This window comes from Apteryx mantelli, chromosome 2 (genome assembly GCF_036417845.1).
Source record: "Apteryx mantelli isolate bAptMan1 chromosome 2, bAptMan1.hap1, whole genome shotgun sequence".
In the NCBI taxonomy this organism is placed as follows: Eukaryota; Metazoa; Chordata; class Aves; order Apterygiformes; family Apterygidae; genus Apteryx; species Apteryx mantelli.
The window spans coordinates 105,427,820-105,446,117 of NC_089979.1; the positions used below are offsets into that span (position 1 = coordinate 105,427,820).

Below are 18,298 nucleotides of genomic sequence, written 5' to 3' on the forward strand. Positions count from 1 at the left end.
TGAGTATTACAAAAGTTATGAAGTACTATTTTCAGTCTTAATACTTGTTTTATGAACTTTCTTAATGATAAATAGGTTTTAATCAGCAGTAACATCAGCCACGTTATCCCAGTTACTCAACCTCTAATCTACAACTGGATGTAAACACCCACTGTTTTAGTTTTTCTTTCAGTTTGCTATTGGCAGCCAAGAAATGTCTTTACTTTCCCTATCAATATATTTGAAATGAAAATCTGCACTCCCCTAAAGCATTGTCAGAAAACCCCCACACTCTTATGAAACTGGGAGGGGGGGAATCAAATAAATGCTGTTCTGACATCTTAGGAATTATCATATTCAGGGTTAGATTAAAGCTTATTAAAATAGTATATTAGTATATGATATATTAAAAAATGATTTCAGTAGGGCAAATACAAGTTTGCCTTGGGGATAAATTCAGGATTCAGTCCACAGTTTGCAATTGAGCTAGATATTCTTAGCTTTCTCTTTGGGCATTGAACTGCCATACTACCTATTTGTTTTTTTATGTTAGCTCATAAAACACTAACTTGGTAAAGATAAACAAGAAGAAAAAATTAAGACTCATACACCAGAACAGTCATAAAACAAAAAATAAATGTATCAGTCACTGAACAGTTGCTTCATAAATATCATCACAGCTTTACTCCTATGCAGCTATTGATTTTCAGAAATTACCACAATTGAAAGTGTTCTGCTGCTATTTACAGAGCTTTGATTGCAGACATTCTGAACACGTTTGAACAATCGTTCAAAATCAAACATTTTTTTGAACGAAAAAAAGACCTCTTTACCTCTCCCCTTGGTATTCCCAGGCTTATGTTTTCCACAGCTGCTTTCTTCTTACTGAAACCTCCATAACACTTCCTGAGGTTGTACAGAAGAAGGATATCATTACCAGTTCTTCCACCAAAGAGTCGCTGTCGCTCCATTTCTACATCAGTATCTTCTGAAGTGTTGACCATGCTGCTAACTGAACACTGACTCCTAAAACAGAAGATTACGACAAATGCCACATGGCAAATTGGACATTACTGTACTCTGGATAACTGTTTTATTTCCCTGATTGCGATCCCTTAAAGCTCAATGATCAAATCTCAGCAGAATCCAAGGGAAACAATAACCAAAAGCATTTTTTCTGCAGTTTCCACTAATTTACATGCCACGTTCATATTTCTTTTCTCCCCTTTCTAAAATGCAACTACACTCCTCATAACAGACAGGAATGGTGACATTGGACCGACATTAAACGCCACATCAAAGCAGTATTTAAGTCAGAAATGAAATAATGAAATGGGGAAGTTCTTTCAAAATGGAAGCATAGAACCTTTTGGATGAAATAACTTAGAAACAAACAAAACACCTAAATGAACTGATATAAGCCCATAATAAAATCTTCTTAAGAAACAATCACTACATTCTTTTGCAATATAGGTATGTGTAAAAGGGGAAAGACATAAGTAAAACAGGTATCAACACAGAAAAACAGTCTGGCCCATTTTCAATAAAAAAGTATAACTAAAGTCCTGATGCCATAAAACTTCCTGCTAGAAAAGCTGCAAGCACAAAGCAGTATCTCCATAAAATTTGCAACAAGTTCCTGTGGAAAACAGGCTCACAGTAGAAGGCAAACAGGATTTAATTCAGTTGCCTAAATGTGGGCAACCAGTGCCATTTGTGAGTACCTAGTGCATTTGAAGCATCCTCAGAGGGCCAGTAGAAGTGGCACAGGACATGCAGGAAACTTCAGCCCTTCTGAACTGATAGCTGGAGGCCAGGGTACCTCAGCACATCTCAAGTTGCACCAGACACTTCGGTTTAGGCAATGCCATCCTGCCTAAATGAAGAGTGTAAATCCTAGACAAGCTACATTCAGTTCAGAAAAGCACACAGCTTGAAAAAAATGTAGACCTGGAACCTGTGTTCCTTCCCTTCTGGCCTAAAGCAACATCAGACAGGGTGAACAGTCCCATGCTGATCTGTGTTGTACAAATTCGTACATACAACAGACCTACCAGACTCTTTGCGCAATGGGCTCATTGTATCACAATGCTGCCTGTGTTCCCATAAAAAAAGAGTAGATAGCATAGCTTCTCTGACGGGTTCTGAAGTACTGTACTTTTCACAGCCCTTCTCCTTCTACCTGGTCCTAATGCATGCCTGTCATATCAAGGGATATTCAAGCTGTTTCTGTTCAGATGACCAAGCATACATGTACACTACTTTCATATGACTGGAAGCACAATTATCAGATGTTTGGAAGCACCTGTTTAGTCATGTTACAGGTGTACCTACAGAAGTCTAATGAGGAAAACACCTGAGGTCCCTCTGGAAAAATGGTGCCAAAGAGTGAGGCAGCAGATTTTTTTTTCTGCCAGACTGAGTGAGGCATAGAGGTCACCAGCCAGACTACACTGGAAAAAAAGGTGGTGAAAAGGAAAGCTTTCCTGGACAGCCCATCTTTTGGAATCAGAAATAAAAATTAAAGAAAGAAAATATAAAATATAAAATATAATTACATTAGAAACATTTCCTTTTAGATGAGACCACTGAACCTAAACTAGAACCAAATAATTTCACAGAAAATTGCACAGTTTAAAAGTTAATCGAATAAATTCCCTTTCTTCCTTCTAACACCTGTCTTTTGAAGTGTTATTTCTATGTATACACGACTGAGAAAAGTACAGAAATAGAAAGTGGTAACACATAACCTCATTAGAGGATCAAAGGATTCCATCATTTTCTTTCTCTGAGAAATCAGTAAGTGTCCACTACCGTAGAACACAAATGATAATATACCACACACCTTGTTTTCTGGAGGAGATCCCAATGAATAAAAATCCGTAAAAGAAGAAGAACTGTTCCTTGTAGGGCCATTTCCACAAAAATCCACCCGAGGAAGTTCATCTCAAAAGGGCTCACATAAGAATCTATTCCAAAGCTGCTGGTCAGGTCAAACTTGATCTGATTGTACGAAAGTTCTATCAAACCTTGCCCTAAGCAGAATTGTGGGAATATAATAAACGCCCATTTGAGGATATCGTAGATGTTCTGAAAACTCTATATTAAGATTCAGCAAGCAAAAAAGAAAAAAAAAAGAAGGAAAAATGAGTTTTCTCCAACAGTATATTAAGCACACTTATAAAGCTAGATACATCATTTGAATATTACTTGAGGTGAACTCTGTTTAAGTGCATAAAATGGTAAATATGGGTTTCCAGCATAGCTAGTGCGTAAAGGATGGTGCCAGAAGGAAAATAAGCAATGTAAGCGGTTTTATATTCAGGACCTGGAAGTAGGTTAGATGTAACCACAACACCTGGGTTCAGCCTTATGTCTATTCCCTGTCACAGGGCCAGGAATACTGCCAACACACTAGGCAATGCTGATGTGAAGCAGGAGAAACTATGCTATTCCTCTGCTAAGCAGTAAATTGGTATGTGACAGGAATTATGTTGTACTCTACCATATAATATGATTTGCAATAAAGAAGTAAAATAGAATGAGCAGGGCCGAGTATTTATTCCTCTGCTGTTAAAATTTTAATATTTAAATGCTATTCACTCCAAATCACAATCTTAAACCCAACTCAGCATGAAATCTGCCTCCAAAGTTGAGTGACACAAAGCCCAGATTTGACTTCAAACATCAAGTTTTTGACCTGGAATATGCATAGATATACAAACATACACGGTCTGGATCTCTTCTCCATCAGCTTGCTTAATTACCATTATGAATAATGGTAATTACGTACATGGAGTGAGAATGCATATTACTATTCATACAGGGCATCACAGATCCTAGGAATAAGTGGCTTATCTCTTATGTCAATATTATTCAAACACATTTCACAACGCATATAATCTATTCAATGGACCAGAACAGCTCCCATTATGTGCAAATTACAACTTAATGGTCTGGAAAAGTGTCAAGGTTTCAATTAAAGCTGCTTTTCCATTATTAGAGTTCAACTTTTTTTTTTTTTTTTTTTTTTTTTTGGCTATAAGCAACTTAGAATTCTAGACAAACATGGTAACAAGCAATACAGTATACACAGGGACAGAAAAATCAAGAATGTTTAAAATACACGAGTTCTTCAGTTGGAAAAAGTCTTGTTTGTGTGTATGTGCATATATTTATATATATATACACACACGCACACTTGTTTACACATACGCATGTCTGTGTGCACATATATACCTCTCACGACTAACATAAAGCTAAAGTTTTATACTGACCTGCGCTTTAGAAATTATAGCTAACAAACGAGGTAAGAGAGTCACCAGCATGGTGCAGAGGCCAAACACAAAGTTTAAGGAGATGTAAGAAATAAAAGCTACTTCTGAACTTGAGAAGAATCTGGATACAAGATACATCCACGGTAAAGTTGCATATCTGAAACAAATTTAAAAAAAAAACAAAAACAAAAACTTACCACAAATAAGTTATGTTTTGGGCTCCAAAAAAGAAAAAAAAACAAGAAAAGAAACAAAAAAACAACCCCCCACACCCTGACAGTTACCATAATAGAAACAACAATGGTACTCCCTATTTTTAAGATATGCAAGCCTTTGCACCAGCTGAGAAGGGAGGACAAATTTGCAATATATTTTCTTGACCAACTTACCTTATTATTCTGTAGATGTATACTTACGAGCTGCCCTATGATGGGCAGACACGATCCGTTTTTATGAACTGCAAATTTTTACTTTCACTGTTCCAGAAAGCTCACAACCCTAGTTCCTAAATGGTCACAAAACCATGCAACTTTCAACAATCCTCTTACACAGAGATACAGTTAAAAAGTTAAAACCAAATATTTGAAATCTAAATCATAGATGCTGAGCAACCACTTCTTGCAACCATAAATCCTTGGTACTGGTACTAATACTGCCAGTGATACCTGAGAACTGAAATATGCCAGAGAAATCATCTTAGCATTATTAATTATCACAGCAGACTACCAGTTAGTAGAGTGTTAGCCATAAAAAATGAGTCCATAGTTACCACACAGCACAATGGTAATATGACAGCAGGTTCCTAGCTACACGATCTTCTATGCAAATGTTTAAAGGAGTAGGGAAGTAATCCTGAGCTCAGAGATGTCAGCTGATGCCCATTCAAAATGGAGGAGTCATATTTTGTATTAAGAACAGTGAGACAGTCTATCTGGGCTAAAAAATACCCCAGAGAATTAGATGAGTATGAATGCCATGTAAAAGAAATTAATTTTCCATTCAACATAGTGCCAGACATACCTAACAGAAAACAAACAGCATATAGACTGCAAGGAGCACAGGTATCAGCACACGCTAATGCATGACCATAAATATATATGTAGCATATATAATACTAATATATGTATACATAGTTATTTTATTAAGCTCAACGCCAGAGCAGCTAGCCAAAAATCTGTGACTTCACTTCTTCAGTGCATTAGACAGTAGTTTAGACTATGAGCCATAAAAGTCCCTTTTAAGCTCAGTATTTTGTACTTTATAGACAAACATTTTCATCTGAGAACACCAAAACATTTTACCTTAGGAAACAAACTTTCCAATCCTGCTGTGAAGTAATAGTGATGTTGTCCTCAGTTTACAGCAAGAGAAAGATTGAGTGACTTGGTTAGGGTCTCAAAGGAAGATTGTAATAGTGTTCAAGATATTTTTTAGCATCCTGTTGACAGTCTTAATCACACAATCTTTTCTTCCCTTCATGCACATACTGAAATCACAGTTCTAAATTTTGCTCTGAATTACAGTAGTGTAAATACAAGTCCAACTTTGGAAACAGAGCTTAGGAGAGAGACATGGTTTAAAGTGCTGTTACTCCAGCATAAATGAAAGGAAAATTTAACTTATTCACTTACAGATGTTAAGAAGTGAGTAAGAATTTCCAAATACATAGCACTAAAGTTGTATGATGTTCAAACACAGACTCAAAAATATCTGCCAGTCAAGCCTACATTCCTATCCTAACTCCTCCTTCCCAACTGAAAAAGTCAGCTTCAACTTTAGCTATAATTTGTTATTTTGTGAGCAACAGAGAGCATATTGAACAAAAGAGCTTAAATTGTAGCATTATAAAACACTTCTGCTACTACTAAAAGGAAAATAAATGCAGTTTAGTTATGAGACCGTAAAACTTTTAAAGCACTAGTAAATCTGCTTTAAAGTAGTACACGAGGAACTTGTTGACTATTCCTTCAAGCACATACCCTTCTGGCATATGGTTTAACTTCTATGTAATTGGGCTATTTCTGCCTTTATTCTAGATCAGAAAAGTTGCACAAGTGTAACTTAAAGAGAAAAATGTGATTTTAAGAGAAAAAAACACATTATGGAATGCCAATAAGTGAGAATTAAATAAACAATGCACAGTGGTGGGGAAGGATGCAATGACCACAACATGCTTCATCGCATTGAATGTTTAGTTAGGGTGAGTAATGGGTAAAACAGGAAAAGCGGCAACTCTGAAGTTTATGATATGGAATGTCCTTGAGAGATGTTGCTTGGCCTAGTAAAAGATGTTTGATGGGGGAGAAGTATAAAGCATGGCTCCAAACACACTTAGGCTAGAAGTTAATAGAATGCATCCAGACATTGAGATTCTGAAATAGTTTTCCAAAAAGAGTTGCTGGAGGCATGAAATCTTGAAATCAGTTTCAAGATGAAAACAGACTAAGTTTTTTAAAGTATTTATCTGAGATTATTCCTTGGATGGGACATGTCCTGACCTTACAGAAAGTCCTTCTATTCTCTTTCCCTGTGATTCCCTAATGAGCACAGTTGTATTTCATTATCTAAGCATCTGCCTCTGAGGATATGCAATCCCACCTATGAAGATAGCAACCATTAGTTGCTTGAGATAAGGAAGAGAATTCTTCTTCAGAATGCTTATCCCTTAATTATTCATCTTCAGCATTTCTCACATCACCTGGGACTGCACACAGATCATTAGTTTGACTGAGCACAGGGTACACTCATTATATAGAGAAACTAGCCCTCTGTTTAACAAGTTATTTTATGTTTTTATAACTTTTTTCATATAAAACTTAAGTGAGAGGGTGAGATGGGAGGACTTTTCCTATCTCACAATATCAGTTGAAGACAATTCTTCAACCAGTCCAGAGCTCCAGTTTGGCCAGTCTTCTTACTGGAAATGTAAGTTCCTGGAGTTCTGTTAAATTACAGAATTACAGAAAATGGGTAGACTGTAATAAAAGACAGTCACATCTTCAGTTCTTGATGATATTCTCCACAGCTAACCACTGGAAACCTGGCCTGACTGTGCCATTATTTTACTACCTTTCTGGAAGATAACATACAATCAATTTCTAACAGTAAATAATTGTTATACAGGCTGAGTATTTCCTTGAGACATTTCCAGTACTTTGCTTATAAGTCTCCCTCCCCTTTCCCTGTGGAACTTTAAGTCTCATGTTTCAACTTGTTTTCTCACTATCTTTTGCTGAATCATAATCATTTCCAAGGACAGAAAATCATGCATCCAGCAGTAGGTGCAAACCAAGCCTAAAGATTTTTGTTTGTTTCTTACACGCCATAATGCCATAGTAACATTTCCAATCACATACCCAAAGAGTATCAGCAGGAGAACGGTGGCTGCCAAGTTCTCTCGGAAAGTGAAGGCTGATAGCTGGAAGGCAGTAATAACACCAACACATAGGGTGACTGGAACCATGTAAAACAGCTAGAAACACAAGAAAAAAGGGCACTTAGCAGGTGAGTATCGCTTCTTGGTCTTTCTCAATTAGCATAGAAGGGCTTTACAATTTAACATTTCCATATTTGGAGTATAATTACCCTATGAGTTAAGCAGAATTAGGCAGAAAACCACTGATATTTCATGGTTCACTGTGGCTGTGAAACTGCCCCCCTCCTTACACACAGATGTACACATGTAACTGACCCTGACAAAATAAAATCCAAATACAGAATATTTTCCTCATTTCCATTTCTATTGACCTTTCCAACACGTCTGTTTAACAAGCTAACTCTTCCAGATAATGGGTCCATATGGGACTATCACTCCAAAGCCCCAAACTATACTGTGAATACACAGGCTAGGACCCAGAAGCAGCAGTTTCACTGATTTGTGCTGCAGGCATAGGAGAATATTAAGGATACAATTTCAAAAGAGACTTTAATGAAGGACAATGTGTGCAGATGAAGCAAATGACAACTTCTAATAGGAACAGACAAAGCATTTAGCCACTAGGCAACAGGGTTAACATTTGATAAATAGTCTCCTGATATAACGTTAGCAAAATACTTTGTAGTGGGGAATGAGATCAGTACAGGGGATTCATATCCAAGCACTCAAGAGAGCTGGGTTCTGCTCTCATCTAACAACCACGTGATGTGAAAGACCTGCTCTCAGCTCCCTTCTCACTGTCTACCTGCTCTGTGCATTAAAACTGAGCTCTCTAGGGCAGTGACTGACTCCTTTTCTGTGTGATGCAACATCTAACCTTCTAATATAGCTGGGATTCTGAGATGCAACTGCAATAAAAGTAACAAATGAATATTAATCAAGGTCTGTTTAAATATTCAGAGTATTAAAAAAACAGTATCCTAACTGCTAAAATCAGACTTTCATACTGAAGTGCAATGCAAAACTCCTCAGACTTAAACCACAGGGCATTACTTCTTTGCCAATATGAAAATAGTTATTTTTTAAAATTTAAGAGAAGGACAATGAAGCAAAATGTAGAGACAAACGTAATATTCTGATCTTGTTCGCGGTCTACCTTATTCAGTGCCGTATACAAATATACAACAGCATTCCACAGATTTAGATTTCAGTTATTCTGGAGCTTTTTAAAAACATACACTAGAGGAGGCACAAAGCGTCTAAGTCCTGATTTGTTTCAACAGACCTGGGACTTTTTAAATAAATAAGTTTTAGCATTAAATTCTGTAAAAAATCTTACCTGAAAGAACAGTATGTTATAAAAGTTTGGGATGCACGAAGCAGAAATGCCAGCATAAAACCTTAATTTTGTCCCTACAGTGACACAAGATCAATCTATAGAAAGCAACTCTGTCATGAAATTTATACATTTTTCATTTGAGGAACACAGTAATGAACAATATTCACATGCATATATACACCAAGAACAGCCAGATTCTCAAGACAGTAGTTTCATAAATCTAATACATTTGCAGTCTAGTAAAGATTTCATTACAAATAATACCAGACACAACCTGTAACACTTAATGTGTGGAAGGAGTTCAAATTTAACAGTTTCTATATTCATGTGTTCAGTGTCCCTAAGTGCAGCACAATTAGCATTTAAAGCGGTGTCTGTTCTTTCTCAGATCATGATTGATGATGCAGTACAATGCCGAATTTGTGAGAATATTTTCAAAGGAAGAGATTGACAAAAAATAACAAGAAGTTGACTTTGCTGCACAAGGAGAAGCTGAATGACGAAGGACTAAGTTCTTACTGAAGCCTGCTGCAACAGCAGCAAAGGGAATATAAAGATTGACTGCCTAAGTAAATAACTTCTGGATAAATGTTCTCTTACTTCAAGCTTCCTCGAGTGTAAAAGTCGTGATTTCAAGCATGGATGGGTGAAGCTCTAATGTTTCTGATTTAGAATAGTTTGAATGAGAATAAAGTGTTGCGAAAATCTCTGTTCCTGGCAAGGAAGTTCATTTAGCCCTTTGCATTGCCTGTGTTAGAGCCCAGTTTAGCATGCAAACAAGGTGCAGAAGATTCCTGTGGCCAGAAATCTTTGTGTTACTTAGGAATAACCAGTTGACTCCACTTGTTCGCTACTGCCTCTGACACCAACCTCCCAAGCCAAAACGCCATCTTCTTGGAAAGTTCCTACAACTAAAAACAGCTATTAAGTAAACTACCAGCATGCAGAACCTGAGTTCTTTACGAATAGGAACTTTATACCTTTCCCAGAAGTAGATGGCCTAACTCAAATTTCCTGCAAACACACTGATATCGCAAGCCTCATCACAAGTGAATTATGCAAAAGCCTTTCAGAAAGGGACATACACATACACTTTATGCATATATTATAAAGAAATTCTGTAGTTTGTTTTTAAAGAATCACCTTTGCAAAAGATATTAGAAGAAAGTTCATGAAATCTATGTGTAATGGGAGCCCTTTGGATCCATTTATACAGCTGATGAAAAATCTGCAACTGGCAATTAGCCAGTTGAGAAAGTGGATTCTATTTCCCCACCTTTGATTATTGGCCTGAATAGAGAACAATTTCTCGGGCTTGAAGAAAGAAAGCAAAAAAAATCCTACTTCAGTAATCATTTAACTATGATGGCTTAAATGTGACTTGCCAGTTAGTTCTAACTGGCATTTGTGTCTTTGCACTTGGTCTAAAGGGTGAGTAAGGTTTAGGGAAAAATAACATTTTTCCTCATATTTTCAAAGGAAGAGAAAATTTTCAGGTTTTCCTATTTGTTCATGAATTGCATACAGAAAATACTATTTTGTAATGCCAATAATGATAGAAATTACTTTGAGAAAAATAATTTTTCGCAACAGAGACTGTGCCATTTTCTGATTTAGGACATTCTGTGTATATGAATTCATAAATACTACATTCCACTATCTATCTTGCCAGAAATAGGAGGCACCAGCTACGAGTACATCTCATATCATCCACCAACAGACAGTCTTTAAAGTAGCTGACAAGTATCTTCAGGCTTCTTCCATAATCTGAGAGGCCTCACCAATGGCAGGTCAAAACACTGAAACTCCTGCTATGAACTGCTACGTGGAAGACCTCTCTCGAGGGTGATTAGCCAGCTTCCTTTTATTTGTAAAACAGTGTAGGTGCCTAAAGCTAGCAGGCACTTTACCATCTTACAATTCAGCTTTGAAAAACAGGGAGCACAATCCCTGTCTTACAGAATTTTATCTCACAGTACTAAAGCAGGAATAGTGCCCCAATGACTGTTAACACACGACAGCTGAAAGCTATTGCTCTACATAGTTCAAATTTAATTTCTATGTTTTGTGACCATATCTCCTTTTGCTAAGTTGTATCAAAACAGTCAAGAGGTCACATCCAGATACATGCTGCCCCACATGGTACATACCATATCACAGAAGAAGTTCGCAAGCCAATAGGCTCTGTATCCAAGGCCTGTGATGTGCTGCAAGCGTTTTGTGCCAGATACTCTGTCTTTTACTATAGCACTTCCAATAGAGGCAGTAAGGATAGAGAAACCCAACATGATACACAGTGCTACCCCACACTGACGAACATTCTCCATTCTAGAGTCCAAAGCAGAATGGCATAATGAAAACACAGGGCAAAAAAAAAACATTTTCAAGTCCAACTCCTTACCAGAAAAACTATTATTTACTTAAACAAATATGTAATTATTATCTGTTCATGCAATATAGGTGTTGCCTGAGGAAGACAATAGACATTTGGACTTCAATCCTGCATGCAAACACCATGTTTGTACACTCTCAACAACTCATTAGAGAACTGGAACAAGATGATGTTTTAATTTACAAAACTATACATGAGTTACAGAACACAACCTGTGTTTCAAAGTGTGAACATTAAAGTGAAGCTTTTGACAGTATTTCCCCCTTTACAGCAAATTAAAGTTTAGAAACATGTCAATCGTTTCAAGCAGTTAATCTGCTTGAGAATGACCTGCTCACAAATACCTTTGAAAGCACAGACAGGGTAAGTTCCGTATTTTTGTCTACTAAATAATATAAACGTATCTGATATAAACAGTGGACTGGACATATAATCAGCAGACTGGAGAAAATACTTCACTGATTGTAACTCAACTGTGCATCTCAAGTTACTACATCTACTGCATGCAACATACGTGCTTATTAAATGAGCAGTTTGAACTGTCTGCTCACTGAAGCTCTTTCATACAGTTTAAGAGTTTGCTCACATTTTGTCCTCATCCAGGAAGGCTCCCCCATAGGGTTGGCTATAAAGTGTGATCCCTATGAAAAGAAAAATAAATTATTAAATAATAAATATTACATCAAGGCTTCAAGTTCTAGAGCACACAGTCTTTGAAATTCACATGACAGTTTGTTTCTTTCTGGATTTCCAAGAACACAAAATTGGTCCTGAAATAAATCAGGTAAAGCAGGCAAAGCTGGAGCAGAACTTATAAAAACCAAAGTGGAAGAAGAAAAAAAGAAAGGAGCAGAAAAAAGGAGGAAGAGAAAGAGAAGCGAAGCAAGATGAATTTGGGGGCAGGAGTAAGAACCAAAAGCAAGAGAACTGCAGCCATCTTGCTTTTGTGGGCACCGTTAACAGGAAATGATGCTCCAGCCAAGGTATCACCTTGCACACTGTGCACTGGAACATAGCCTACTTCAAAGCAGTGCATGCAAAAGTCTTCCTATTGCCCTTACAAGTACCCCTCCTTGATGATTATGGGCAACTGAACAGACTCTGGACCTGCAAGTTGCATCATTTGTTTCCAGCACCATGATTCAGCTCCAAATTGCCTCTTCTTCATTTACAAATTAAAAGAACATGAGGGTAGTATGTTTTTTAAATATATTTTTCATACTCTTCCTTCAATCAGAGATGGAATTTACACCACTCTTTAGGTTTGATTAGGTGAGAGCACAAATTTAAGCTTATGAGTCCAACTGAAGGACTTTGCCTGTAAACCACCAAAGATGATGTCACTAGATTTACATCTGACAGAATTAAGTTGCTCTCCCATATTAATCTTTAAATTATTTTACTATAAACAACCACCTGAATATTTATGACAGACTGTTTCATAACTAGAAAATTCTGTTTTGTTCTTTTTGTTGAGCTAATTCATAAACAAAGGAAAACCAGAAACATTCTGAGGTATATTCCCATTTGGAACAAATTTACAATTTCGCTTAAGATCAGTGTTTTACTATTTTCGTGGCAAAACAAAATGAAACAAAAAAGCTTTAGCTTCTGACTTACCACTGATCAAATAAGAATTATTATAAAAATATTACTTTTGATACATGAATATGAGACTAAATTTGTCTCACAATATTATGAAATTTCTTTATGCTTTGGCTTTACTATTGCTCCAAACAAAAATTCTGTTTCTAATGCAAAATCATAACATTAAGTCTTAAGCATTTGCACTCAAGATAGAAAGAAACTGGACTGGTGCTGAGAAATGAACAGAGACATAACAACATGCTATTACATGTCACATAAATAATGTCATATAAAATATGACATTAATAATAAATAATAGTATATATCTCTCTTTTCTCTTTTCTCTCAGGTTCACAGACTAAAGTGTTAGTTTCTTTTCCATTTTACATCTCCCTGCCTATGCCAGGTGTAGCCTTGTGGGAGGACACAGAGGGAAGTTTTTAATAGCCCCGAGCTGACTCAGTTTCTGGAACACTGGTCTCAACCATCATCTTATTCTGGTCATTAGCCACAGAGATCACCCACCCACACCTAAGTGACCCCTTCTCTTGCTGAAACCTCATTAGACAAGATGAATGGAAAAGCTAAATCCTTAACGAGCAGATGAAAGAACTCAGCTATCGAGCTGCCTAACCAAATACCATCTTCTGTTGAGTCTGCACGCACCAAAAGCTAATGAATGAATGTAAGCAGTAGCTGGTTTTCTGCATTTTTAACTGCAGAAGTAGATTCAGCTATGATATATATTGTTATCTGTATCACAGAAGAAACCTAACACAGAACCTAAGGTAGTATTTGTTCATATAGCTAATCTTCTTGAGTAAGGAAGGTTGCTATTGAAACTTGGTATTTTATCTGTGTTAAAGACGTATTTATTGATTGTACATGCATGACATTTTGCAGAGAAAAACTATTTAGCTAAATTATCAAAACAGGCAGAAATACACACCTCACAGACTGAAACTACAGGGCTTTAAATCAAAAGATATCCTATTTGGGAATCTGAGAGAAATCCTGAGCGGGCCATGCATTCTTATGCTTATTTTGATTCTTGGGTACAACCAAACTGAAATAATCTGGCAAACTACAGAAATGAAAACTGAACTTCAGAGTTGAACACAGTCTATGGAATATAATGGGCTGCAGAACTGAGCAAAAACTGTTTTCCTGCTTTTGTTTTAAGAAAAAGAAAAAAAAAAGGGTGTTGTCAAAGCAAGAGTTGCCATCCAATTGGTTTTCAAGCTGTTCCTGACTTATTCTTGTTGCCTGTTTACCTGACAGTTGTGCCAAATAATAAGGTAATAACAACCAGAAATTCCTGCAGTGATATCAAACCAGCACTATCCAATTATGGTATCTTTAAAACAAATCTCTACTGTTCCCAACAACAACAAAAAATCCATCTTAATGGCAGTTGTAATCTTCTTTGACAAGGAAATGAATTGTTACTAGCCTCAGATGAACTCTGAAGGGTACCACTTATGTGAATAGCCTGTGTCATATTTAGTTAGAGCCCAGTTTCGTCAAGATAAAACTCATCTTTATTCTAGTAAAGACCAAGTACATCTATATTTTTATTTTCACCCCTTAAAGTTTTCATTCCTCAACTTTAAGCCAAAAAAATTAAAATACCTCTAAGTCACTGTGGAGTTAAAAATTGAACAATATAGGATGGGGATTAACTCACATACAAAACAAGTACAACATAAATATTTCTCAAATAAGGTTAAAAGCTGTATACTGTGGCCCAAAGGTAGTTAACAAATCAAAAGGAGATTCAAACCAATAAGGTTTTCATTCATCACTAGTATCACTAATTCATACATGCTGTCTGCAGAAGTCTTTCGTGTCATTTGTCTAGAGGGTCTGTTTAAAGTTTTCCTTTGTTTTTTTCTTTTACACCATTATTGCACCATTTCATTACAGCTGCTCCTTGCTCTGAAGCAAAAACTGGCGTATCAGAGAAACCTATTTTTTCCCCATTGGAATCAAGTATTAGCTGAAATTGCAATTATTTAAAGGAAAAGCAACATTGCAGAAAGAGGTTGATCCCCAGAAATTGTAAGTTTTTCTGCTGATTGAATAGGTGTGTGCATACTAGAACTGTGTCTTTACTTCACATCTGTAGGATCATATTGAATTAGAAATGAATTGTTAAAAATAGAATGAAACCAGACTTTCACCCTACACACAAACTGAAACCAATCTGAATTTATTTTTAGATCTGGATGGAAAGAAAGAAGAAAAAAAAAAGTTGATTTGCAGACTTTTAATCTAAAATAGAAGAAAAGTTTTGGAAAATGGGAATTCTGATAACTTCAGAAGCACTAAAACAAGAAGTTAATAACATGAAATGTGCTTTTTGGACCTGCTATTGTTTAGTTAAGTTGACAACCAGTATCATTTGGGCTTCCAGGCCCCTCTTTTATATCCATGAGCCTACTTCCAGTTACAGAGGAGCTTCCCAGAATTGTCAAGATCTTGCCTTCATGGTCAAGAATTTGAATGCTCTAACCATGCTGTCTTCCCCCAAGCTTCAGATGATGGAAATCCTACTAGTAAAATTGTTCCAACTCAAGGGCTAGCATTTTAGGGCTTGCAACTCTAAAAATATCTTTCATGAACAGGGAATGAGAAGACTCGTAGACCTCCAGGTCCAAGGCAGACCTGCTAAATCACCTCCCTTTTCGCAGAACTGAGAGACAGGTAAGCCTGTCATGTGAACTGTTCTATGATAAAGAATTATACCCCAGAAGTGCCCAGATTTGGGGCAGTCTGTCAGGAATTCAGGAAGGTTCCCCATTGTATTCCATGAATTAATCCTGGCTAATCTGAACTGTATCCATTACTCTGTGAAATGGCCTTTCCTAGCTTTATTTGACTGAAGAATTTCACCCCAGCTCTGCCTATTTTGAAGTAATATTAAAAAAAACAAAGAGGGTTAACACCTCTGAAAAGGATTTCAATTTTTACAAACATCTTATTTCAACTCCTTGCTCTTAAGTAGGCAGTAAGTCAAATCAGGGTCCACTCTTGAGTTCACCTACAACAGAAGTAAACTATCTATCTGCTGAATTCAGCGAGAAGAATAAGCACTAGCAAAGAAAGAGCTATGAAGTAATGCTTGCACAATTGCCTGTGCAAATGAATTCATGCTCATATACATAGGTTTGGGAAACTATACTTTTTGAGAACCTAGTCAATGTTTTCTTTATAGGAAAAGATCATCTATGCTGCTGAAACTTTTTGAAAAGACCCATAGGGAATTAAACATGCAAGACATAACTGAGACAAAAATGACATCAAAACATTTTACAAAGAATAACTTTTGTTCAGAAGCATTTAATGTGCCTGGAAATAGCCTCTCTCCTGAAATCACCACATCCTGTATTTACTAAACGCACAGATGTCCCAAGAGGAAATGAACAAAACTTTCAGATTATTATATTGCTACTAAACAAAAATCAGCAGCAGATGAATTGGGTCCCATACATGGAAATACACTGCTATATCTCCATAGTACAGAATAAACAGAGGCTGTGAAAAAGATAATTGCAAGGAAAAAATATAAAACTGATCAAAAAGCAAACTGCATTGCATTAATGCTCTTTTATGGAATTGTCCAAAGAAGTAATTCCTCTTTTCAAAAGTCGTAACCATTTTCTACAGTCAATTGCCATTCAAATGGTGCAGATGAAACAAAGAATTGCATTCTTGAAAATTGACACACACAACTGAGATGAAACTTTGCAGGGTTACTAAATTTCATTTAATCAAAGGAAGTTCTTGTTAAGCTAAGTTCAGTTCTGTGTTGGAATTCCAAATCCTATCAAAGCATTAAATATACACAGCGTTTGCCTTCCATTCATTATTTTAATTTTTTCAATTTTTCTGGAATGTGAGGGTCTTCTGCATTTGCTACATTTTTTAGCATAATGATTTCTTTTTTTCCTTCCCTATTATTCAAAAATAGGTGGTGAATTTACATAAAGCCAACACACTGGCTCATAATTCACAGGAAAAAAGTTCCCTTGAACTTAAGGAGAAAATTATAAAACATCATCCTATAGCAAAGTAAGCCAACACAGTTGGTATAATTTGCTAGTAGATGTTTTTTTTAAATAAAAAAAAAAATCCCACGGTATACTTTTATAATCTGTCTCTTCCTCAATTTCTCCTTCTAATCACCTAGACTGTCTTTCTTTACATACATATCTGTCCCGATACAGCTGTTAGTATGAGGAAAAATCACTTATTGGTTGCTTTCCTGCCTTTATGTACCTTTTTATTATGTAAAGCAGCTATAATGATGCTCATTAAATTGATATCCAAACACCATCTTTAATGATTTTTTAAAAAAATCCTGAAGTGTAAACAATAACTCAAAACAAAGAACATAAATGACAGATAAACCAAGAAGTTGTAAACGACAAAGCTCCTATTAAACAGATGCATGTGGTGTTTATGCAAGGCTTTTTTGAGGATTCTATTTGCAAGACTTGTGCAAACAGCCTTCAGGGCAAATTTTACCAAATCAGCATTCACAAGGGAAAAACACATGACATGTAGTATCAACAAATGCAATATGATTCAGCTCTAACCTTGTCTGCTCCTTTTCATAAATTTCTTAATATAAAATGAATCCTTCCACATCTACATTACCATCACCATTACGTTCTCCTGACTTATTGCAACCAGAATTTTTCCAGCTGCCCTATAACAACCTTCTGGGTACATCCTTGACAGAGAGTTGGTCACATTATTTTTACAGTGATGATTTAGGCCTCTTTATGGGCCTGGACCAAAAATTGTAACAGCCAACAATTCCAATGGCTCCAAAGCCCTGCATAAAGCAATTTGGAGCAAGAAAAATTGTGACCATGGAGATCCTTACACTATATCAGGGTTTTAGTATCATGTTCAGAGAGTAACACCGTGATGCCAAGACTTCTTTAGACCTGTTAATCTTCTCTAAAGTAAAAATGAAACACTTGAGAAATAAGAGGCACCATTTCACTGATCAGAGAAAGTAAGAAACATGATTGCATACATGTTAATTCATGTATGTGTCAATTCATATATGCATTGCTCTGGAAAGCAATGAAGCAATGTCAATCCCAACACAGACAGCACAAGCTACAAGTTGTTTTGGTAAGACATGGTTACAGATTTGGAAATACAAAAGGATCCGCGTGCCTATTTCTGTTCACTCCTGGTATCACAGATAGAAGGTGGTAGGCAGGGGTGGAAAATTCAAAAGATTTTTTTTTTTAGTTTAGTTTCAGAAAATCAGAAAATTCCTTTCCTTTCTTTCCTGTGCTGTTTTTCCTACACAGTTCAGCACAAGG

General features: G+C 36.4%; 1 protein-coding gene across 1 annotated transcript in view; it reads right to left on the reverse strand.

Annotated features, from left to right (window-relative positions):
• The window catches only part of ABCA13 (ATP binding cassette subfamily A member 13), a 201,396-nt gene that overhangs the window by 42,965 nt on the left and 140,133 nt on the right, over nucleotides 1–18,298 (reverse strand). The window contains exons 42-47 of the mRNA XM_067292433.1: nucleotides 11,950–12,004; nucleotides 11,122–11,299; nucleotides 7,613–7,728; nucleotides 4,257–4,413; nucleotides 2,825–3,078; nucleotides 813–1,005 (exon numbers count right to left, since the gene is read on the reverse strand). Coding sequence (XP_067148534.1) covers nucleotides 813–1,005; nucleotides 2,825–3,078; nucleotides 4,257–4,413; nucleotides 7,613–7,728; nucleotides 11,122–11,299; nucleotides 11,950–12,004 — 953 coding nt within the window. The remainder of the gene's footprint in view (nucleotides 1–812; nucleotides 1,006–2,824; nucleotides 3,079–4,256; nucleotides 4,414–7,612; nucleotides 7,729–11,121; nucleotides 11,300–11,949; nucleotides 12,005–18,298) is intronic.